Source organism: Dendropsophus ebraccatus, chromosome 1 (assembly GCF_027789765.1).
Source record: "Dendropsophus ebraccatus isolate aDenEbr1 chromosome 1, aDenEbr1.pat, whole genome shotgun sequence".
In the NCBI taxonomy this organism is placed as follows: domain Eukaryota; kingdom Metazoa; phylum Chordata; class Amphibia; order Anura; family Hylidae; genus Dendropsophus; species Dendropsophus ebraccatus.
Genome location: NC_091454.1, coordinates 93,893,774 through 93,919,835, shown reverse-complemented (window position 1 = coordinate 93,919,835; position 26,062 = coordinate 93,893,774). Strand labels below are relative to the sequence as shown.

General features: G+C 44.0%; 1 protein-coding gene across 2 annotated transcripts in view; it reads left to right on the top strand.

Annotated features, from left to right (window-relative positions):
* Positions 1–26,062, top strand: part of CAPS2 (calcyphosine 2) — a 79,115-nt gene that overhangs the window by 4,256 nt on the left and 48,797 nt on the right. For both annotated transcript variants that reach the window (XM_069975301.1, XM_069975294.1), the window contains exons 2-8: positions 7,060–7,148; positions 11,279–11,322; positions 12,984–13,029; positions 13,500–13,619; positions 17,292–17,324; positions 20,529–20,696; positions 24,249–24,371. In XM_069975301.1, the coding sequence (XP_069831402.1) occupies positions 7,071–7,148; positions 11,279–11,322; positions 12,984–13,029; positions 13,500–13,619; positions 17,292–17,324; positions 20,529–20,696; positions 24,249–24,371 (612 nt within the window). In that variant the 5' untranslated portion in view covers positions 7,060–7,070. The remainder of the gene's footprint in view (positions 1–7,059; positions 7,149–11,278; positions 11,323–12,983; positions 13,030–13,499; positions 13,620–17,291; positions 17,325–20,528; positions 20,697–24,248; positions 24,372–26,062) is intronic.

Genomic DNA, 26,062 nt, shown 5'->3' with positions numbered 1-26,062 from the left:
ATATATAGTGGTGAGTCCGACGCTCATAGTGAATGAATGGAGTGTCGGACTCACCATTTATTCTCTATGAGCGCCGGACTCATCTCAGCGGCTTCCCACGGGGATATCTCTGTCCCGGGACCGGTCGAAGAAGCGGGGCCTGGCTCGATCAAGTAAGTATGAGGGGCTCTAGCGGGGGGTTGGGAGCCTGTCACCCCGGAACCGGGGGTGACAGGTCCTCTTTAAGCAGTTGAAAACCAGGAAAAACACATTTCAGACAATGTTTCTACATGCAGAGAAATGCATGTGGCCGAAACCACTGCAGCTGTTAATACGGCCCTGCACTGAAACATAACTTTTGATATGTTGCTGCCCATGGTGAGACTAACAATTCACTCCACACTTGTTATTATCTATTCAGTCTCCTTCCCCCAGTTCTCAGCTGCTGCTTTCTGCTGAAAACCCAAAAATCTGTCTGTGAGTCTTTCTCTCTGTCTCCCCCCTCTCCCCCTACCTAATATGGGTTATTCTGAGGTCAAGTTGCTAATGAACTCACTGTGATTAACCCTACCGGCATTTATTTATTTATTTTTTTCTTTTTGGGGTCAAATGGTCCTGTTCTGGTTGTGGATGCTAGTATAAAATCTAGGTGCTGGCGGGTTGCGGTGGGTGAGTGGAGGGGGTTGGATGGGGGGAGGGGGTTGGATGGGGGGCGGTGATGGAAGAAATATGTGGAGGTTTTTTTTTTGTTTTTTTTTTTTTAAAGTAATATGAGTTTTAGGGTTTTTTGTTGGAACCTGAGGGGAATGGCGGATAGGACTAAGAGAGTGGCGGCCTTTGATCTTGTTAGTCGTCACCTCCCTGCCGTAGTTGCCCTTCTGGAGACGCACGGGACGGAGGAGACGAGTGCTAGGATGAGGCGTAAATGGGCATGTGCGGAGTACCACTCGGTTGTATCTGCCTATTCGGCAGGAGTATCGGTGTATATACACCATAAGATTCCATACCAAGCCATTTCAAGTAAAATAGATAACAGAGGCAGATATGTTCTGCTTCATTGTAAGATCTTTTCTAGCGAAGTTCTTCTTGCTTTTATCTATATTCCTCCGCCATTCTCTTCTCCTTAATTGTATCCTGGATAGAGAATTAGATAGAAAGGGGCCTCAAATTAAGAATAGTAATTGGACCTCCCCCTTAAAAAAAATTATGGATGAGATTGGATGGCACGATGCATGGAGACGGTTGTATGGGAACCGGAGGGGGTTTTCCTGTTTTAGCTCGACCTATGGCACTGCCTCCCACATTGATCTGGTGTTATGTAATAATATGGCCATACACCGTATTAAAAAAATGGTGTATGAAGTTAGGGCATTGTCGGACCACTCCCCAATGGTTGTTGAAATCCTTATTGAGCCTAAAGTGCAAACTACTAATAGGGGTTTTAGGTTCAACTCCCATTGGTTGGCGTTATTCGACAATAAAGACAAGATTCGTAAAGAACTGAAAGAATTCTGGGAGACTAACCTTGGGTCAGCAGACATTCATATTGTTTGGGATGCTCTCAAGGCTTATCTTAGAGGCATTCTAACTAGGGAAATCGTTATAAAGAAAAAGCAGTTCAACAAACAAGAATCACAGTTAACGGAAGCTCTGCGTATAGCGGAAAGCCAACACACGCAGAATAGTTCAGGAGCTTCAGTAGATAATTTAAAGAAAGCCCAAGAGAGTTATAGAGACTATCTTATTCAAAAGGCGCAGCATAAATTTTTTTTTAGAGGGGGTCGAAGATTTGCAGAGGCAGGGAAGCCGGGTAAGCTTCTTGGTGAGGTTCTTAAGGCCCAAGGTGGAAATAATTATATATCAGCCCTGCGGGACGAGTCAGGAAAGATCATATATAAACAGGAGGAAATATCTGGGAGGCTCCGGAATTTTTTTCAACAGTTATATAGGTCAGAAGTGGATCCAATGGGGTCGGAGTATGATAATTTTTTGTCCAGGATCCAGTTGCCTAAGGTAAATGAGGAACAAAATGTGCACTTAGAGAGATCAGTGGATTTGAGAGATCTGTGGGACGCCCTTAATAGCTTTTCGGGATCTTCAGCCCCGGGGTTGGACGGGCTACCCTTTGAAATTTATCGGGAATTTGGGGATGTCCTATTGCCTTGTCTTTTAGTTGTTTTGAATGAATCCTGTAGAAAGGGCATCCTTCCCGAATCAATGAGAATGGCTAACATTGTGTTAATTCCTAAGAAAAATAAAGATCTTTTGGAGCCGGAGGCCTACCGTCCAATCTCCCTGCTCAACACTGATTGCAAGATCTTTGCCAAGGTGTTGGCACGGAGATTGGCGGAGGTTCTGCCGGTTTTGGTGGGCCCTGAGCAGGTGGGGTTTGTTCCTAGAAGGTCAATCTTCGAGAATATATCCAGAACTTATATGAATATTCAGCTGGAAAATGGGGGGCCCTGCACCATCCTGTCGTTGGATGCTTTGAAGGCCTTCGACAGGGTGGAGTGGGGATTCCTCTGGAGGGTGTTGGAGAAGTTTAGAATTGGCCCCGACTGTATTTCTCTTATAAAACTGCTCTATTCATTACCAAGAGCCCAATTATTAGTAAATGGCGCTCATACACAGGAATTTGACTTAAGGAGAGGGACACGCCAGGGTTGTCCACTCTCTCCACTTTTATTTGACTTGTATATGGAACCCCTGGCGGAATATGTAAGAAAGATTGAGGGCATTGAGGGTTTTGGTATTGGTAGAGGTGGTAGTCCTGACAGAATCCTATTATATGCGGATGATGTACTGATATTTCTTAAGAATCCAGCGGAGAATTTCCCTAAGCTTATGTCAATTATAGATGAATATGGGCGTATCTCTGGATTCAAGGTTAACTGGGGGAAGTCCTCCCTCCTCCCAGTAGGGAATGGTGGTGGGGACGGAATAGATCTGCATCTCCCAGTTAGGGCTGGGCGATATGGGCAAAAAATAAAATCTCGATTTTTTTAAATTTTTTGACGATTCTCGATTTAAATCTCGATTTTTTTTCCTTTTTTGCTAAATAAACAGAACATTTTCTCCCTGCAGCATCAGATACTATTTTAATATTTTAGACAACAACTGTATTGATTTCCAGTGTAACAGAGGCCCCATATAGTATAGGAAATCATGTTTGTGCCTCCATCTACGTAGGGTGTAGTAGTGGAGGTATAGTGGATAGGGGGTGTAGGAGTGGAGGTATAGTGGATAAGGGGTGTAGTAGTACAGGTATAGATGAGGGGTGACTGGGGTAAAACTGAAGGGGACTGGGGTGACACTAAAGGGGACTGGGGTGACACTAAAGGGGACTGGGGGACACTAAAGGGGACTGGGGGACACTAAAGGGGACTGGGGTGACCCTGGGGGACTGGAGGGACAATGGGGGACACTAAAGGGGACTGGGGTGACACTAAAGGGGACTGGGGTGACACTGGGGGACACTAAAGGGGACTGGGGTGACACTAAAGGGGACTGGGGTGACACTAAAGGGGACTGGGGTGACACTGGGGGACTGGAGGGACAATGGGGGACACTAAAGGGGACTGGGGGACACTAAAGGGGACTGGGGGACACTAAAGGGGACTGGGGGACACTAAAGGGGACTGGGGTGACCCTGGGGGACTGGAGGGACAATGGGGGACACTAAAGGGGACTGGGGTGACACTGGGGGACACTAAAGGGGACTGGGGTGACACTAAAGGGGACTGGGGTGACACTGGGGGACACTAAAGGGGACTGGGGTGACACTAAAGGGGACTGGGGTGACACTAAAGGGGACTGGGGTGACACTGGGGGACTGGAGGGACAATGGGGGACAATAAAGGGGACTGGGGGGACACTGAGGGGACTGGGGGGGACACTGAGGGGACTGGGGGGGACACTGAGGGGACTGGAGGGACAATGGGGGACACTAAAGGGGACTGGGGGGACACTGAGGGGACTGGGGGGACACTGAGGGGACTGGGGGGGACACTGAGGGGACTGGGGGGGACACTGAGGGGACTGGGGGGGACACTGAGGGGACTGGGGGGACACTGAGGGAACACTGAGGGGATTGGGGGGGGACACTGAGGGAACAATGAGGGGACTGGGGGGGACACACTGAAGGGGACTGGGGGGGGACACTGAAGGGGACTGGGGGTTGACACACTGAAGGGGACGGGGGGGGGGACACTGAGGGAACAATGAGGGGACGGGGGGGACACTGAAGGGGACTGGGGTGGGACACTGAAGGGGACTGGGGGGGGACACTGAAGGGGACTGGGGGTTGACACACTGAAGGGGACGGGGGGGGGACACTGAGGGAACAATGAGGGGACGGGGGGACACTGAAGGGGACTGGGGGGGGACACTGAGGGAACAATGAGGGGATTGGGGGGACACTGAGGGGACTGGGGGGTGACTGGTGCAGCTGGAGGTGATTGGAGCAGGAGGGCACATACATCTCCTCCTCCTCTCACCTCCACACACACGCTCCCCTCCCGGCCAGATATGGAGGTCCCGGGTCTGTGGAGGAGGAGGCCGCAGGGACTACAGTAGGTGGTGATCGCATAGCTGCGGGTCACGGAGCTATACAGCGGGAACGGGGGTCTGCAGCGAGCCCCCCGTTCCCGCTGTATAGCTCCAGGACGAGCAGCGCCGCGATCACCACCTACTGTAGTCCCTGCGGCCTCCTCCTCCACAGACCCGGGACCTCCATATCTGGCCGGGAGGGGAGTGGGACGCTCAGTGGAAGGGGCGGGGGCAGGTCAGCGGCGGCGCTGTCAGTGGCTGGAGGCCGCCGGCACTGCACCGCCCCTCTCCAGCCTGGCCACCCAGCATCTTCTCCCCGCTCACCCACACCGCCCCTCTACGGCTCTCCCGCCGGCCTGCACCGCAACCCCCCTTCTCTCAGCTCCTCCCCGGCACCGCAGCCCGAAATGATTTTTTGTGAAAATCGAATTTACGATTTTCACAAAAAATCAAATCGATTTCAACGTTCTGGACGATTAATCGAATTAATTCGATTAATCGCCCAGCCCTACTCCCAGTTAAGCTTGTCAGTAAAATGGAGTATTTAGGCGTACAGATTAGCGCTGATGTTAAAAAATATCTGGATTTGAACCTCAGTCCATTATTACTAAGAATTAAAAAAAAAGTAGATACCTGGCTTAAACTTCCCCTTGCGATGGTCGAGAGGATGGCCATCCTTAAAATGGTTATCCTGCCTCAAGTCCTATATTATTTAAATGCAGCCCCTATATGGATCCCTGATTTTTGGTTCAAAAGGTTGACATCTGTCCTCAACCAGCTGATATGGGGCCGTAAGAAAGTGAGAATGAAATATGAAGGTATGACGAAGGTAGAAGGAGAGGGAGGTTTGGGACTGCCTGATTTCCGATTATATTTTCTGGCTGGAGTTGCCCAGAAGATGGGTCGTTGGAAAGATTCCCCAATTATTTATTTTTTATTGAATAAACACTATAATTATGTAGATGATTTTTTTGTTTGGTTGGAGGCGGGTCACTGTAATGTTAGGAATTTGGGACGCTACACATTTGTAGGATTATATGAGAAAACATGGAAAGCCCTTAAAAATATCTGTGGAATTAAGGGCAGCTTAGACTTTACAACTATTTGGGATAATGAGAATTTTAGGGATGTATCAGTTAATAAAGGACTGGCACAATTTTGGGTAAAGAAAAAGATAACAAGGGTAGCTCAAATTTGTAAAGAAGGGAAAATGGTGACTTTTGAGGAGTTACAAGGAAAATATAATTTATTAGAAGCACATAGGTTTTTTTATGTACAACTTCAATATGCTATACGTAATATTAGGAACACAGAATGGAAAAGAGTGGACACACATGAGTTAATAGAATTGATTCACAATGGAATAGATGGTAGAAGTAAAGGAGTGCTCCCTAAAATTTACAGATTATTGTTGAAGGAGAGGGTTCTTCCACAGTTACAGAAGGTAAGGGGTAGATGGGAGTCAGCACTAGGGCTTATTCATGACACGCAATGGGGAACAATATTAAAGAATCTAAAAAACTGTTCGGGGAGTCCATCCCACAGATTGATACACTTTAAGTTATTTTACTGGCTTTATATAACTCCTAAAAGGTTGAGAACATATGGGAAGAATGAAGTAAAATGTAAGAAATGTCAGGAGGTTGGTGTGGATTTATTTCATCTAGTATGGGGATGCCCTGAGATTATCAAGCTGTGGGATGGAACCTTGGAACATATTGATCAGACACTCCAAAGTAAGATAAGATCTGACCTCTCAGTGGCTGAATGTATATTGGGCGGATTGGTGGATGATGGAACTCGCAATACACTAATCAATAAATTGTTGGGATGCGTGAGAGTCTTAATTGTTAAGAAATGGGTAGAAGAAAAGCCCCCTGACGTTCGAGAATGGCTGTCTCTGACATATAAGGTCAAAGAATACGAACGATTGCTGGCTTTTAAATCATCCAAAGCAACTAGGAGATGGAATAAGATATGGGGAAAGTGGACTTAAGGTTTCCCTTTTTTTTTTTTTTTTTTTTATTACTCCATGATTTCTTCCAGGGGGGTAGGGGGTTTTGGGGGGAGGGTTAGGTAGGGTGGGGGGTTGGATGAAAATGATGAAATATTGTTTTTATGATGGATGTTGTACTTTTGGATATGTGATAATAATTCTGTCTATTTTGGGAAAAAAAATAAAAATATTAAAAAAAAAAAAAAAAACCCTACCGGCATTACAAAGAAGTTACAACATGGCACATGTAGCCAATCAGAGACTTGTTTACGTCAGCTGTCTCAGAAGGGAGGGGGGAGGAGGGGGAGACAGATAGAAAAGCTCACACACAGATTTTTGTGTTTTGAGCAGAAAGCAGCGGCTCAGAACTGGGAGAAGAAGACTGAATTGATAATAACATGTATGGAAGGAATTGTTCGTCTCACCATAGGCAGCAACATGTTAAAAATTATGTTTGAGTTGAATACTCCTTCAAGTACCTGCAGTGTATGACAGGTGGGAAATATATCCCTGAAATGTCTTTCCTTTTATTTCAGTACGCTTCAAGATGAATTTGGAGATAAAAGGAGTAGCTACAAGTCCTCGAGGTCAGCCTCATGTCACACCAAAAGCTGCTCTTGCCAAGGTAATTGAATTCATTCAAGCTTCCCTTCCAGATTTGCAGTTATGTAATATTCTGTGGCCTTGCTTCTCAGAACCTAGCATGCAAAGATAATGTGGTGGATTGGGGATACAGAAAGGAAATTTGCTTAATTCATAAGCCATGCAAATGGTACCTTGTGTGCTGGTTTTATTAGAGGATGAGATCATTCTCTGGATTACTTTTATCAGATTGACAACATAGTTAGAAAGAACTGTTTTATTGTTATTTGTTGTTTAGTAAATTTTACCCAATATAAAAAGAATTATTTTTCTTGATTCACTGTGTGTTTGCCTATATAGGTGGAGCTATTTAGGGTGCTGTGCTCTTTGTGCTCTTGTCGGCCATTTTTAGTGTCTTTTATGAGAAACTCTAAAGGACCAGTATATAATACAAAGCCTACACATTACTGTTTTTGTTCTTCTTAATTGTGGATTTAAAAAGAAACATACAAATAAAGAGTCATAATGAACAAAGTACAGAAATGTAGAGTTGAAGGCCGTTCAATAAAGTTACAGAATACAAAGATCCAGAAAACCTGTAAACATTAACTCATTAAAAAAAATGTTTCCCTGGTTGACATTAAGGGTGCCTTCACACGTACCGTATCGCTGCGTATTTAACGCTGCGTTTATATCGCTGCGTATTTGGTGCGATTTTTACATGTGCGTTTTAATTTTCACATGATTTTCATGTGAAAATCAAAACGCGCATGTAAAAATCGCACCAAAAATGCAGCGATAAAAACGCAGCGATAAAAACGCAGCGATACGGTACGTGTGAAGCTACCATAAGGGGGGAAACAAAATGGGAGGGGGACGGGGGATAGAAGAACAAAGAAGGGCAGAAAGAAGAGGGAAAGCACGGGGTCCAGCTAACAAGTCCAGGTGATATGGAATGCATAAATCTTGCCAGAATCATCAGCAAGGAGCTCCTCTGTGTGGCATAGATGATTGAGTTCTGTCACCCACTGTGCCCTTGTGTGAGACTCAAGGCTTCCAACTTCTAGGAATTATGGTCCTGGCTCCATAGGAAAGTGAGGGAGTATCCCTTTTATGATTAAAAAAACTGACCTAGGAAGAATAAAAAAAAAGGCCCATTTAGGGTGAAGGTCCTAAAGGGCTCCCAGAGTCCAGGCTATATATTATGAAGATAGCGCCCCATAAGTGTTCAACCCTGGGGCTGTGTCAACATTGATGCAACATTAAGCCACCAGCTACACCACAGTGCAAGCAAGGATTAAGGACAGCTTAATGTGCATATATAACAAAATAGATTAGCAGCTCAGGGTTCCCACAAGCAACACACAGATGATCACTTCCAATGTGGCAACAGGTACTTAAAATCCAAAAATGCTAGACCCAGAAGTGTGATGCATCATACCCTGGCCGCCATCTTGGAAAGATCATCTTCAGGAAGCCGGCCGGACCGGTCCAGCCCTCCCTCGTGCCCACCCCCCTCAGCTGCTCAGCCGCGATTGGCTGAGCATAACTATGCTATTCATCCCTTTGTGATCTGTTAGTCATTTCATTATTTCACTTTGATTTTCACTGTGATTTAGAAATCCAGCCCATTTTGGTTTCTCTTTAAACTGTTTTTATTGAGCTTTGACAGCATGTGATAGTACATACAAGGAGAAATGCAACAGAGTTCTAAGAGATCTGGATGCGTTGTCCAGGGTCATTGTATAGGAATATAGTAAAAAAAACATGGCTAATGTGGAGAGAACACAGAAGCAAAACAAGCGTTCAACAACGCCACAACAGAGGGAGGGCTGTGACAGGATAATGTAAAAAGCTTTTCGATGCTTCATTTTTCTAACAAAAACTAGAAAACTTAAAACACAAAAGAAAACAGGGAGGGGGAGGGGGGGTGAGGAAGGGGAGGGGGTTGCCAGTGGGTCTCCCCATGCTCCGAATAACGCCCAGAAGGTTTTTTGATGTGTCATCCCACAATGCATTCTTAGATTGGTGGGTCATTGGCAAGTTGTCTGGTGAGATACCAGGTAGTGTCTTGGAAGGTGGTCCTGATTTTGCCCTGGATGCGCGGAGGAAGTGTGGGAATAAAGGTTTCCCAGAAAGTAAAGAATTTTTCGACTCTGTGTTCTTTGAGAATCAATGCCTCCATCCAGTCCATCTTGAACAAGAATAATAGTTTGTCTAGAAATAGACGACGAGAAGGAGGGAGTGGAGATTTCCACACCTGTAAGATGGCCTTTCGGGCTGCAGCAGCCAAAAAGTGCAAGAGTCTTCTAGCTCCCCAGTCACATTTATATTTAGCAGGGTCTGTCCAGCAAAAAATCCCCCACAGGGTCTCATAGGGTACAAAAGTTACCAGATGTAAATTTGCGAATCTTTCCACAACCCTCCAGAAGGATTGTATCACCGGGCAGTGCCAAAGGCAGTGAGCTATGTCCGCTCTGGATTCACCACATTTAAAACAGGCATCGGATTGCAGAATGCCAATTTTAAAGCCTCTTGTGGGAGAGATATAGGTTCTGTGGAAGACCCGCAAAGTCATCTCCATGTAACGGGCAGAGGGCAGGGTTTTCACTGAGTAGTCTAGGATAGAGAGCAAGTCCGGAATGTCTAAACCCAGGTCAGCCTGGGTCCAGCGAGCTAACCCGGTGGACATGTTTTGATAGTCTAAGGAGGGGGCAAAGTAGCGGTAGGATAGTTATATTTGATGTCTGGAGGAAGTGGAGAGGTGTAATGCTTTATGGAAAGTAATGTCCCATTCCATGAGGGGTAGGGTGCGAATATATTTAGTGACATAACTGCGGGCCTGCAGATAGGCAAAGAATGGAAATTGGAGTGTGGGGTAGGTTTCTATCAGGGTTTGTAAGGCCAGTGGTTGTTTGGTTTTTGCGTCAACAAAGTGTGTGAGAAGACGGAAGCCCCCCACACCATTTTGGTTTCTGTTCACCATTGATGTGTCATTTAGAGATGAGCGAGCCGGGTTCGAGTCGATCCGAACCCGAACATTCGGTATTTGATTAGCTGGGGCTGCTGAACTTGGATAAAGCTCTAAGGTTGTCTGGAAAGCATGGATACAGCCAATGACTATATCCATGATTTCCACATAGCCTTAGGGCTTTATCCAAGTTCAGCAGCCACCGCTAATCAAATGCCGAAAGTTCTTGTTCGGATCGACTCGAGCATGCTCGAGGTTCGCTCATCTCTAGTGTCATTTCTTTCTCAACCAATTACACAATTTATACCTGTAAAGATTTTTTACTTGAAACTATTGTTTTTTTTAGTTCTAATGTGTGATATAAAGTGGCACTCTGGAGAGTGGGGATTGACCAGGACTTGGACAGCCCTGCAGTTCCCAACACAAATGTTGGCGGCAGCAGAGAGACCCATGTTTTCCATACAGTTGAGTAAATCTCGAGCACACTCAGGTCTGTCAAACCTGAGTGTGCAGTGTTTGATCACCAGTGGCTGAAGAAGTTAGATGCAGCCTTAGGGAGTCCTGGAAAACATGAATGCAGCCTATGGCTATATCCACATGTTCAGGCAGCCTTAGGGCTGCATCCAACTTACGCAGCCACTGGTAATCAAGTGCTGCACGCTCGGGGTTTGGACGGACCGAGATTCGTTTCTTTCTAGTAGTTTCTATCATTAGAAAGGGATGAGCCTGACCAGGTTTATTGAAGCTATGGGGGAAGGCAGTGCTTCTAATGGTCTCACCGGATTGTGGAGCAAAGAGGAAGGTAAGAAACATACCTTCCTCCTCGTCATCTCCTGTGCAGTAGGGACATATCAGCAGGTTAGAGTCATCTAACCTGCAGATATATCTAACCCCTTTAATGAAGTTTTAGTACCAAAGTAATATAACTTTATTTATTTAGTGTATAACAAAATGTTTTGAGTTGTTACTCTCCTGAGTACCCCTTTAAGTGCTCCTTTTTTATGAATAGTGAATATTAGAAAGTTGTAGAACTCTGTTATTTTATAGTTATAGTAATTCAAAGTTTTTTTCATCCAGTGTTTTTTATCGAGTTTAAAATGTTTTGCCTGTTCTGTTATTTGTGCTGTATTGTCTGTTGATCTTTTTGCTATGCTATTTGATTTGTTCTGTAACCGGCACATTCTATTTTGTCAATCTTGCAGGGTTGGAGAGTACAGTCACAGGCGTCAGAAACACGGCCTCAGGAGTAAGTACTTGAAGTTCAGCAGCTCTTTTAAGGATTTGTGTGTTAAGTATGGCATTCAAATAGTAAACTGAAAGGGAATATATAGCAAAGTTATGGCAACTCTATCATATAAAAAGACCATAGAGAGAGCCATAGGCCAGCATCCCCACTAATTATAAAGTGGTCTTGAAGTAGCGCAGAATGCCAGACTTGATGTTCTAGGTCTAGTTTTATCAAGGGGTATATAATATGCACTGGTGTTAACTGCCCACAGCAACCAATATCACAGCTACTCTTTCTTTATCTAAAAGCTGAGCTGTAATTGGTTGCCAGGGAAGGGGAGAATGTCCGCCTCCATCACTGGTGGCCGCATACCACCGCTCCTGTCCCCAGCCGCTCAGCCAGTCATCAACTGTAGCTGGGTCCCGCCTTTGCCGCTTCCTGGCCAAGCATCCCAAACCCTCTAACCAGGAAGAGGCATCGAGGACTGGAGCCTCGGTAAGTGGGCACCAGCGCAGGAGCTGGGGAAGTAGGTGGATCTTATTTTTTTCATCTACTCTCCCCAGCGCTTTGGTAAAAAATCAGTCTGCAAAGAATTGTACTTTGAAGGGAACCTGTCACCCGGGAGAGCGAGGCAGAACCCACCCTACCCCATAATAGAGCGCCAGATGCTTACCCCTCTCCTGCTGGTCCTGCTCTGGATGCTGGTCCCAACCCGGGAAATCATTATACTAATGGGCAGAGATGAGTCCCTTCAAGTAACTGGTTCCCTTCAAGTAAGCAGCTATGCTGCCGTACAAGAGGTACACTTTAAAAAGTTTAGATCTCAACAGTATTCACCCCTATAGGAAAGAATTTTAATATTGACAGTAGGGCTGGGCAATTAATCAAATTAATTAGATTAATTTGCCTAGAATTTGTAAATCGGTTTATATTTTTAGAAAATTGTGAACTTGATTAAAAAGAAAAAAAGTGTGCTCCAACCTGCAGGGGGAGCAGTGGCGTTATGGGCGAGCAGCACCTCCTGCAGGTCAAAGTGGGACCACGTGCCCACATCCACGTGATTGCTGCCAGCTGGCCGATAGCAGCCACAAGATGCCCACACTCATGGGATCGCTTCCGGCTTTGGCCTGGCGCCCCACACCTCTTCCACCATCTGACTAAAACTAGTACTCCCACTACTTTTGCTACTACCACCCCCACTCCTGATACTACTACTACTACTCCTGTTACTATGGCTGCTACTACCCCCACTCACGATACTACTACTCAGAATACTGCTACTACTACCACCCCCACTCCTGATACTACTACTACTTTCATTACTATGGCTACTACCACCCCCACTCCTGATACTACTCCTACTCCCATTACTATGGCTACAACTACCCCCACACTGGATAAAACAAAACATTTGACAAGTCTCTGTGACATGTTGCTGTGTCAAAAGTCTTTATGGTGGCAGGTACACATTAAGACTAGAAGAAATTTGTCAGTGTTTTCACTAGAAAATGGTGTACAAAAGTCAGATTTGTTTGCTCAGTGCTCTCAAAGTTGCAAACTTTAAACTTGCAAAGTAAGCAACTGCTTAAAAACCTTTCAACAAATACAAGTTTTATTGTTTCTGGGTTGACCCCCTATCAGGTATGTAATTTTGTGTTAATTTCTCACATTTTCTGCAGAGTACCTTCTCTTGACCTTGGAAAGCTTGGAGATTCGGATGACGAGGTAATAAAACGTAACACAATGCAAGCATGCATGGCTGCACAGAGAAATGTGCTCCTTCTCCATAGGGAACATGCAAGCCACAAGAATAATATAGAGAACAGCTATTTGTGATGTCATTTAGGAGGCCATAGACACATACATATTTCATCTGATGCAGTCATTGTGAATGTTACGATTGGTCAGAATCTGTCACCTTGGTTGAAAAGGATTTAATACACGGAGACACTATTTCATGCTAATGATTTATATTTCATCATGTTAAGCATGTTAAAAAAAACCTATGGCAGTAATTAAATGGTAAACATTATAGTGTCTTAGGGGCTTGTCCAGTTTAGAAGATCGTTTTCATACACCCCACTCCTATTATTATCATTGTGAGTTAATTGAGGGTAGTCTCCTTTTCAGAACCTCATCTCTTGTTTCATCTCTCTTTTGAATGTATGTGTTTCATTTTGTCTTATTTATTTCAGGACAGTTATGTCCCTTTAAGTAAATGGTACCCAAGATTTGGCCCCCCAGATTCATCCTCTACTGTTAGTTGGGGGACGCCCTTGAATACTCCTTATGCACAACATGACCAGCAGCAACAGGTATGCTATGTTGAACTTATGCAAAATATCCAGACATATATGGTATTACAAATATACACGTGTGATATATTCAATATTAAAGAGGTTTTTCAGGATAAAACAATTGATAATCTTTCCACAGGATCAGTGGTTGTTTAGAGGGGGTGCCAAAATCAGCTGTTCGGCCTTGGAACTATAGTGAGAACGGAGGTGGAAGAAGTTGGCTCCTACTATTAAAGCCACTAGGAGCTGAGGCTGCAGTACACCACCACTACCCAGCGCCAACTGCCTCTGGTTCCATTCTCACTGTAGTTTAGGGACAGAACAGCTGATCGTTGGGTTGCCAGTTGTGAACACCCAATCAATCAACTATTGATAGCCTATTCTTTGTATAGGCTTTATATTGTTCTATCCTGGACAACCCCTTTAATATTGTGAAAGGAATTGTCTCATAGAATTGCTATCTCTTGGGGTAGACGGCTTTGTACCACGAAGCTTTGTACATTGGAGAAGATTTTAATTTGAACTGGTCATAACTGACTTTATTTGCTTCTCTAATAAAAAAAAAAAACTGCGTACAGAAAATCACAAGTCATCATTGATTTAACAGTATAGCTTTCCTGGCTTTTATAGTGAAGGCCTACTGCATGGCACCTCACAACATAGAATAACCAGGCTGAATCCAAATAAATTTGGCGCATGTGTTCCTTGAAAGGTGAAAGAAAGGCTTGAGAAATAAAGACAAGTCTTTCGAAGTACGTCAAGTTTTTTGTCCATCTACAGCTTCCATAGGCCTTTTTGTAACGTCACAGCCTACCTTGTATGGGAATTCAATTGCAAGTGTAGTGTAGCACTCCCTCCGGAGCGCGCACCTTGCAAGAAATACATCCGGCAAGTTTATTTGGATTCAGCCTAGTTGTCCATTAAATGTATATGTAAATGTATATGTATATGTTCATGATCATCATTTAAATCTGTATCCCTGGGACGATTTAGCAACATAGCAACATCAGGTTAGTGATGCCGTAACACAGATAAAGAAAAGGTACCCATTGTTTATAAAAAGTGTCCTTGATCAGAATGCTTTGTGACTGCGACCTGCCTTTAAGTACAGGTATGTTACATTTGGGGTTCAGGTATATTGAGAGGACTCAGGAGCTGAGAGTGGTCCCCATCTGGTGGATGCCAGATGGCTGCTAGTGGTAACCTCTGATAACCTCCCCTATGCAATGGTAGGGTGCCAATTGGTTGTTATGGCAATGATACTATTAAAGGGGTAGTGCGGCGGTAAAAAATTATTCACAGAATAACACACATTACAAAGTTATACAACTTTGTAATGTATGTTATGTCTGTGAATGGCCCCCTTCCCCGTATCCCACCACCCCCACCCGTGTACCCGGAAGTGTAGTGCATTATACATACCTGATCCGTGCCGACACGCGTGGGACACGGGGAAGGGGGCCATTCACAGACATAACATACATTACAAAGTTGTATAACTTTGTAATGTGTATTATTCTGTGAATAATTTTTTACTGCCGCACTACCCCTTTAAACCCTGCCACAGGTTATGTGTCACTTGGTGTTTGCCCTTTTGGATTTCATTCCTGTCATCTATGTAACTATTTAAGAATTTTGATTTCTTGATCACCATATATACTCCCCTCCCCATTTTCGAAAAAAAGTGGTCAAATCGTCCCATCTACCTTAAAATGCTACTAATAAAAAGTATAGCACAACACAGCAATAAAAATATTGTAGGGATCAGAATATGGCGATGGTAAAATAAAAGGTACAAAAGGCACAAGTCCTGCAAAACACAAGCCTGTAGAACGCTCTTCTAACAAACATTAAAATGTTCTGGCTCTTAAATGGAGAGAGTAGTGCCTATGTGTGCAGCCAGAAAATAATAGCAGTGTCCTGGTAGTGCATTACCCTGTATTGTCACTAGGTGGAGCAGTAAAACTAATGTGTACATGTTTAGAAGCGTAAGACTGAAAACTACCAGATCTAGGAAAGTCAATTGAATCCATGGGCAAAAGAGATCAGATGTCCAATTTTATTACTCTGTGCTTTAAATGAGCATTTCCTTCACAGATTTTACAGCCATAAGTCAAAAATTTCATTCATTCATTCTTATAGTTATACTTTTTTTATGTAGATTTGAACTGTGAAGTGTAAATATCCTCAGGGTGTCCTTGGGATAGGTAATAAAAGCTGGATTGGTTGGTTCTGCCTTATAGGAGCTCCACTGATGAGTATAAGCTGCAGTACCCAGCCCAGATGCTTGTATGAATGAGCTGCTTTGCCTGGACCAACACCTTTCCAAAGCTGTGGATCAAGCCCCCATGAACCAGACTATCAGGGGTTCTAACATTAGTGCATAAATGGCTTTGTCCTGTTCAACCCTTTTAAGAAAATGTACTGTGTTAATGTTCCCACATCCCATTATTGCTCTATGCCATCTGGAAAACTACCTTGTGAGAAATGTAAAGAAAAGTGTCTCTACAGTATCAGTCATTAAAACTTCTATCATTACTTCCCATCATCACAGTACAAGAGTCTTTGATCTCAGTTTATGCAGCGAACTGCTATGAACTGGGAAAGATGTCATTATGATAACTCCCAATGGGCACACTCAGATTCCAGATTTCCGTGCGTCACTATGGTTACTTCCACTTCAGCTTTGTATTTTTAACTGACTTTATGAACATATAAATGAAAGTGCTTTTTATAATACTAATTTTTATAAACCTGAATGCCACTGGGAGAAGGGATGCTGCCAGACGGGGAATAGCGGAGATAATAAGTTATTATTTATATTTAGTAATTGCTCCCTTGAAAGGGTTACCTACCCAGGAGATGCTCAACTAATATCCTGTCCTGAGCAAAAAGTAAGGCAAAAAACTCTGCATGATTTGATGCACGATGTTCCATGGACTCTCAGTAGGTGCTGTGTAATAGTATATAAAATGTAGGGATGGACTGACAGCTTCCCCTCTTGGGTAGCTCAGTCAAAGAGGTTAAAGGGAATCCGTCAAATTGGAAATGTGGTTTAAAGTAGCAGAAGGGGCTGGGTAAATTGATATATAGTTTTTTGGGAAAATTTCCATGATAATAAGTCATTTATTCATGTCAATCTATTCTGATTCTGAGCTAAATAGTCAAGAAGGTGGTTCTAGTGACTGACATACTGCCCACATGACCACTTTGCCCAGGATAAGAGGAGGAGATTTACATAACTTAATGACAAGTTATTCTGGAACATTTCCCACAAAACTATATAAAGAGAGAGCAGTTGTTATGGTAGGGAAATTAGAATTGTTTGCATGTTCTTTAAGGAGAATTACGGGCTGAGGGGATTTTTGGCAGGGAGAGGGGGGTTGAAAGAAGATGCTTTCACCTCCCCACTCCAGCACTGATGTTGGTATCCCGCAACTCGGTTTCCAGCAGCTTTCTAGTGAGATAGGGGACCTAGGATGTAATGTGCCAGACCCGCTTAGCCAGTCAGCGGCCATAGTGGGGTCCCTTTTTGGCCACTAAGTGGCTGAGCAGGACTGATACCGACATCAGCGGTGGAGATGAGAGCATGTTACTTCTTTCATCCTTTTCCCCTTCCAAAAATTACCCCAGCCTGGAATTCCCATTTAATCTTAGTGTTTTTATTATATATATATATTTTTATCCTAGATTTTGTGCAAACCCAGTCCAGTCCCGCATGAGGTAAGATGATTTTTTAAATATTTTATTTATTTATAAGTTAAAATAAACATATTTGTCTAAGGGCCAGTTTACCCCTCCACTCAGAAGAATCGACATGCCATTTCTTCAGCACGGAGAGAGGAGGTGCGCGGGCCTCCTTATAGACTGCCAGTATGACACGGAGGCTGGCGGGATTCTCCACAGATTTCCGTCACTGTTACTCTGTGTGAACTGGCCCTAAGCATAATTCCTTGTGACAGGAAACTTATGTGCACAGGTTTATGTACACAGGTAGCCCTTTAACTATTAAAGAGATATCCCCTCCTTGATCTCCTCTATAATAAAATGTGCCTTATTATGTGACTTTTACAAAATAGACATTTTTGTACATATTCAAAATTACATGCTACTTAATTATCGTACCTTCATCGTACCTATACCCACTCTGATCCAGGGCCCGCTTTAATTCTTTGTAGCTATCCAGGCTCCCCAAAGGGCCATTGGGCTAGTCCCTTTTTCTCTGATTTTCCTTTTAATCTGATCTGATTTCTTCAAAGTTTTTTTCTTAATAATTTTATTTATGTTTTTTTTTCTCCTTTTATATGTCCTTTTATCAAATTTAATGTATCTAATAACTTGTGTTGTTGTACCCTAAAAATATCTTTGTTTATAGTGTTTTGTGTTGCATGGGAAATCTGGAAATAGTAAAATCTATATAATTCACTTATCATAAATTCGCTCTGTGGGGCTATGTTCAAACGCCGTAGAAACAGTGGCCGTTCACCGTGAACCGCCATTGTTTAACACTCTCTACGTGTCAGGGCTGCGGCGGCGTCCCGCGCTTCGGACCTCTGCCGCACCCCCTCACCCTGTCCTGCAGCCGCCGGTGTCCACATGCAGGGACCCTGCGCTGCTGCCACTTCGGCCCATGGGGGCGCCTCACCTCGCCCCGCTCCTGTCCGTCGCTATGCCGGCCGGCGCGCGTGTCCCGCCTCCTAGGGCGCGCGCGCTCCGGCTGTCTCAGAGTTAAAGGGGCCCCTAATTGGTTGCTGCCCACACACTCTCCTATAAATTCCAGCCCTGCCCCACCTCAGGTGTTGGAGCCTCTACATGCTTCCCATAGCGTTTGGCCCAGCTCCCTGTTGTTCCTGAACTCAGTCCTTGTTCCTTGTTCCTGTCCGCTGTCCCGGTCCCTAGTCCCTGTCCGCTGCCTTCCTATTGTTCCTGAGTACTGTCTGCCACCTGCGATTATGCCTACAGACCTCTGCCTGCACTATCTCCTGCCTACTGCTCCTGCCACGCCTCGCCTGCCGTCACTAGCAACCAAGCCAGGGGTAGCGACATGGGGGTCGCTTGCCGCAGCAAGTCCATCCCGCCTTGCGGCGGGCTCTGGTGAAAACCAGCGGCCCCTTAGACTCCGCTCCCTGGTGAGGTTAGTGCCATCTCTAGTGACGGTTCAGTGGATCCACGACTCCAGGCGTTACACTACAGCCGGAATTAATGATCATGTTTTATTAATTCTGGCTGTAGGTACTGTTAAACAATGCCGGGACAATCATGGGAATGGCCTTTGTTTATACAGCCTGTGAACATAGCCAAAGGCCATGTTCACACATGGCAAAACAGTCGCAGTATTGTCCGAGTTAAAGGGGAAAACACACCTATAGTGCATTTTCCCTGCACTTACTACAGCATGCCGTGTTCAGGTCTCTGGAAAGTTGGTGACGTCACGTCACATAAACTGCTCCAGTCTGTCCTACAGCTACAACAGGTGTCGGCAGTTTATGTGAAGTGACATCACCAACTTTACAGAGATCTGAACACGCCATGCTGTAGTAAGTGCAGAGAAAATGCACTATAGGTGCATTTCACATAATAGGTGTCTATTAGTAGTTTTCATAACTTTTGTTAGGCAATAACACATCTTAAAATTATTTTGCCAGGACTTCCCCTTTAACATCTTAGACAGCGTCCGTTTTGTGACAGCGCTGTTTTTCCGGTGACACATTCTGGTGTGCCCGCACTCTAATTAGTCATAGCAGATAATGTTAAAGGGGTTGTCCGGCGATAAAAAATTATTCACAGAATAACACACATTACAAAGTTATACAACTTTGTAATGTATGTTATGTCTGTGAATGGCCCCCTTCCCGTGTCCCCCCACCCCCACCCGTGTACCCGGAAGTGTGGTGCGCTATACATTACCTGTCACGTGCCGACCACGGTCTCCGATCCTCAGCAGTGACGTCTTCTTCGGGAGGCCGGCGGATCTTCCCGAGTGCCGGCCACCCTCTGCAGCGTCATCCGAAGCTCAGCCGCGATTGGCTGAGCATAACTGTGCTCAGCCAATCGCGGCTGAGCGGCTGATGACGCGGCCACATCATCAGCTGCTCAGCCGCGATTGGCTGAGCACAGTTATGCTCAGCCAATCGCGGCTGAGCTTCGGATGACGCTGCAGAGGGCGGCCGGCACTCGGGAAGATCCGCCGGCCTCCCGAAGAAGACGTCACTGCTGAGGATCGGAGACCGTGGACGACACGAGATGCGGTGAGTATAATGCACCACACTTCCGGGTGTAGCGTGGGTGGGGGGAAACACGGGGAAGGGGGCCATTCACAGACATAACATACATTACAAAGTTGTATAACTTTGTAATGTGTGTTATTCTGTGAATATTTTTTTATCGCCGGACAACCCCTTTAAGTACGGCCGGGAGTCGTACTTTACATTGTGTTCACAGTCTATATTGTCTTGCCTCTGTTCACTGAATAGCAGCCGCACAAAATAGACCTGTCAGTTTTCTGTGCGGCTGCATGGAATCATGGCCGTAGTGTATACAGTGTGTATACACTATGGCCATGGTTCCATAGGCTGTAGTGTAATCGGTGGCTGTCATTAAAAGAACTGCCCTTATTGCAAACCTCCAACAATGGCCGTTGTTTAATAATAACATATGTTGTGTAAACGGGGCCCAAGTCTGTAAGACCTAAGTTCTTCCTGAATAAAAATTAGCTTGTTCTTTTTTTTTATCCCCCTCCAACTCCATACTGTATTATTTCCTATCCTATTGAACTTAAAAATATAGTACTACAATTAATTGCCAATATTCTCCACGAGGTAAGATTCTTAATATAAAACATAAAATAAGATTACAGTATTTCTATAAAGCCTTGTTTACTTGTTAGGGGATTATAATGTAATGCCCTAATTCTCCTGTGTGTACCAGCTCTCCCTAACACAGCTGAAAACCGTTCCTGAGAATTTACCATCGGCTTCAGACAGATTCCGCTTGAAGTATCAGCAGTACGAAGAAGATATGAAGAATAGCTACAGGCAATATACGATAAGAGAAAAGAATAAACAGCAGCCAGCAAGACAGAATAATAAACAAGAGGTGATAATAGATGATTAAGTATTAGCTGAGTGTCTAGGTTTTTACGCAAGGATGTGCATCGTGTATAGCTAATTTCTCAGACTCTCTGCTGTCACCATTCAGCCTAAACAAATATAGACAGCAAACATCCTTCCTGTGGATGACTGTGTGCAGCAAGGCAAATGTGTATTTGCATGAAGTATCTTGTTACATATACATGTATGTTGATGGACCATGCTTATTAGGGAAAACCTATTAAAAGTGTTGGTTTACCTTTGGTGAATTTACAGGTGCTGCATACTAAAGAGAAGAAAAACATACTTGATATTCATCCTGTACCGATGATGCCTTACAGCATAGATAATATTCCAGAAGTAAACTCACAGTGCTGCTGCTGTATTTAAAAGGGTTGGCCCACTAACAGCTTGTATCACTTATCCACAGGATAGGTGATATATGTATGATTGCTTGGGTCCAACTGCCAGGATCTCCATCTCCATCAAAAGAGTGGAGGCACCCGAGTTCCCCTTGTGAATGGAGCAGTATGGGTCTGTAAGGCTACCGCTTAATTTACTGTCTTTAGGGCTGACAGCAACAATTGAGCACTGTGCTCTGCTGTCTCCATCAGTCCCTTAGACGTTGAGTGGAGCAATGTTCTTGCAGGCACACTATTCAGGTAATGCCATTCTCTTCATCTTGGAGGTCCTCATGGATGAAACCCTAGTGATCATACATTTATAGTATAGCTAATAAATGCGGTTAGTTGGCCAACCCCCTATAAGGGTTGTTCCATAAGCTAGACACCTGTCTACTTAGCTAAGCCCTATTAATGCAGTGGGGCCTGTAGGACTGTTGCACATGAGTGTATTGCTAACTGTCCATGATGCGGCTCTTTAATAAGGACATATTTGAAATTACATCAAAATGTCATTAGTATCGCATCTGTCTTATTTACTGATTAGTAGTTCTAATGGGCTGTTTTCTAGGCTAGAAATTGAAGTACAGTACATAAGACAACCGGATGCACTTTAGATAAAATACTGTCAATATACTAATGTAGTGTGGGCCAAATATACATCCCATACAGATGCCTCACTACTTTAATCACTCTTCTGTGGAAGTTGCTTTAGGCAAGCTATCTTTATACCTTTAATATTAAACAATCACTCATATAATGCAAGCAACAAGTAGCAAGAAATGTTGGGGGATTTTGGCTCTGTACCTTGCAGAATAGTGAATGCAGCTCTGGTCTAATGTGTGCTACTTATGGTTAGAAAAAGGTAAATATTACAATGTGCTACTTAAGGTTAGAACTAGGTAAATAATACAATGTAATTGCAAAGTTACCCATTTATTTATTATATAATGCAGTATACAATCTTTATTTTACCCTGTAAGATGGTGAAGTGATTTTTGATGGTGAATGCCTGCTTTAGGGCATGTACCTATAGTTAAAGCGAATCAGTGACCCCGTGACCACTTACCAAGCTGGTGGCACCGCTGGATAGATATCAGTGAAAGCATTCAGAACAAGGGATGTGCGATACACTGAAATATCGATACAACTTTTGATTCTAGGTGCTTAAAATTGATACAATACCAGGATTCCCTGGTTTTTAATACTTCATGTTAAGCTGTTTAATAGTGCAGCTTAAAGGGAACCAGCCACCACGATTGTGCTGATATAGTCTCCTGCAACACTGTGCAGCTCACGGAGCATACCAGTCAGTGTGCAGTGTGGGGATGGTTGACAGTCAGAAAGTCTCTCTAACTGTAAATCATCCTCGCACTCTGACCGGCAGAGAGCTGTGACTAGTTACGGGCGCGGCCCCCCTCGCCCGGGTGACTAGCTGACGCCCCTCTCCCAGCCTCACATGGCATTATAAAACATCTTTTTTTCCCTTTGTAAAGCAACTGCTGCAGCTGTGGCTGGTATGCTCCACGAGCTGCACAGTAGATCTATGCCGTGCTGCAGAGAACCATATCAGCACACCCTTTCGCTGCCACAGTGTGACTGCACGGTGCTGATGGGTCACTTTACAAGCCAGAGGTCTATACTCCAGTGCTGCGGACTTCTTTTAGTATATATATATATATATATATATATATATATATATATATATATATATATACACACACACAGTGGTACCTTGGTTTAAAAGTAACTTGGTTTAAGAGCGTTTTGGTTTAAGAGCTCACAGTTTTTCAAAATTGTGACTTGGTGTAAGAGCATTGCTTGTTTTAAGAGCTCCCTTTACTGGGTGGGAGCGCGAGTGGAGGAGGGGTATGGTCTGCATAGCGTGGTCTACAGCACTGTACTCAGGAAGTCTCCCTCCGCTTCCAAATGATAGCAGATCCACTTCAGGCTGGGGCTTGCATCAGGGGACAGGAATGTAGAGGTAATCTCTCCATAGCTGTAACCCCTCTCTCCCCAGACAGATAGTGCTGCATGTATGTGCCCACATCTGCCTTGCTCATTCCTTCATGCTCCCTGCAGTCTCTGTCCGCCCTTGTGTTCCCCGTCCTCTCCATTACTGTACAGTAACTTATATCACATATTCTGCTGTTTCTGAATGTTTGTTTCATCTGTTTTACATGTTGTTCAGAATAATAAATCATTATTTTTGGCGTGTGGAACCAATTGTCTGCATTTCTATGATTTCTTATGGGAAAATTTGCTTTGGTTTAAGAGTGGATTTGGATTACAAGCACGGTCCCGGAACAAATTATGCTCTTAATCCAAGGCACCACTATATATATATATATATATATATATATATATATATAAGAAATTATTTATATTTTGGCCTCCTCTAACCTTGTGAACTTTCCAAATAGGTCTGCTCTAACTGCATGAATCCAAAGATATGCGTAGAGAAATGAAGAAGCACATTGCGCCATTTCTGTACAGTGGCCTATATATTGATAGGGTCAGTGTGTGCTTCAGAATTGCCACAAAGTCACAGCTCATTTCACATGCAGACGCCTTTCTATCTTTACCCCAGATATGATTAAGACTGTCTGCATTTATTATTCATAACTGTAGCAATTTACAGTTCCATGTCATTATTGACCATGTGGTTTATGCAAATACATATTGATGGAAAACACATGTGAAACCCCCGCCATAATAGCTTTTGGAAAAGATGGGAAATTGAGTCTGAGTTTTACATTCAATTCTGTGTTTTTAAAGACGGGTAGAGCTTAAATTGATCTTTTTGATGGGAGTGCCAGAGCCGAACAAGAATATGTTTTTCAATAGGTGGAGGCTTTTAGGTAACTTTTACTTGACAGAAGAATCCTACTGAAAATTGCTCCCTATGTAAACCACAGTGGATAAATGCCCGCCATACTATTCTAGACATCATTGTTGTAAAATAACCTTTTAGTGTATTTGTAATGACAAGGTATGGTAACAGTTTATTTTTATATGCTTTAAAGCTGTATAGCATTAACCCCTTATATTGCCAGGAGTCTACTTTGTTGTGTTGGTACTGCTATTGTTGCTTAAGTATGGAATTATATAACAGAATCCAATTGACCTGGAGTGATTTACTGTTCTGCTCTCGGCAGGGTGGAAGACCTGAGGATGGAGGTTTTGCTCTGATAACACCATTTGATGATAAAGTCTACCTTCAGCAATGCTACACTAGCAAACCGTACACAGCACAGCACAGCCTGAGGAAGCTGGAAGCTGTAAGTCTGTATTGTTATAATCCGCTTTATACCATGCAAACAGCTGGCTTTGATACCACTGAGCCAGTGTAGGAATTGTCATGTAATTAAATGCAGGTATGGGAAAAGAAGTATTATAAATATGAGTTAATTAAATTATAGTAACTACTTATAAACTGCATTTGGGGTATGTGCAAATTGTTGTGGGTGGAAAATCTGCAATGCTTCTGCAAGGAAGTCCACATCAAATTTACTCCTAAAATGTGCTCTTAAAGAGCTACATTGATTCTCATGCATATTATTCAACTACAAGATGTATAAACTTTGATACATATTGGATTAACGCATATCAGGTAACGTGACCAGAAGCCCATTTCCTGCAGTGCCCAGAACTGCGACTTCCCTGCAGTGCCCAGAAATACAAGGTAAATACAAGGTGTTAGAGACATGGCCGAGGAAACGAAGCTTGAAACCCAACCACCACTGAACAAGACACATAAGTTGAAACTTCAAGACTGGGCCAAGAAATACCTAAAGACAGATTTTTTAAAGATTAATGAGAGTGACTCATGATGGACCAGACAAATTGGACCTTGGCTGGATCAGTAATGGGCATAGACTTCCACTTTGACACTAGCAAGGAAAGTTTGTCATAAAGACATGTGAAGACTTGCCATTTCTGCTCCACTGGGAATTCTGGGAAGAAAGAATACACAAATAGCTCTCACACCACCTAGGTAAAAAGTGTCCCTTCAAGTCAGTATTTCACTCCATCTAGGAGTCTTAGAACATTGACTGGGGATTTTATGCCAAGCCTTAAATCTCTCCAAAAGGAAAGGTTACCCATTGATAGACAGCTGTTTTGGGTTTGTTGCCACTCTTCCGTGCAGAGCAGGTTTTTGGCTGGCTAGTGACAGGCCTATCGACATGGGTCAAAAGGGATACCAGTTCACCATTAAGGAGAGTATGTCTTAAAGATGTGTGGAGACTTAAAGGCCATTGCAGCCAACATCCTTCTTTGCACTGATGAGGGTCAACAACCCCAAAGCAGCTGTCTGCAGATGGGTAGTCTTTCCCTTTGGTGAGATTTCTGGCTTGGCATATATCCCCAGTCAATGTTCTAAGACTCCTAGATAGAATAAAACACTGACTTTGAGGGATACCACTTTGCCTAAAGGGCCTTTTACACGGGCCAGTTATCTTTCAAGAAATCCATGATTTTTATGCTGGACAATGCTCTATTGCAGGGGTCCCCAAACTTTTCACACAGGGGGCCAATTCACTGTCCCTAAGACCGTCAGAGGGCCGGACTATAAAAAAAAAAAATATATAATCAAATCCCAGTGCAAAATGCCACAACGCCCCCCCCCCCCCCCCCCCAAAGTAAAAGCATCCCTCTCTTTCCACCCCTCACCCAGCCCCCACTCAACCCCTTTCTCCCCCCTCAACCAGCCTCCCCTAACTCCCCCTTCACACCCTCAACCAGCCCCCTCACCCCATATACTAATAATGTATCCCTGCATTGTCCCCATATAGTTATATTGTCCCCCTGCAATGTCCCCTATATAGTTATATTGTCCCCCTGCAATGTCTCCCATATAGTTATATTGTCCCCTGCAATGTCCCCCATATAGTTATAATGCCCCCCTGCAATGTCCCCCATATTGTTATAATGTCCCCCTGCAATGTCCCCCATATAGTAATAATGTCCC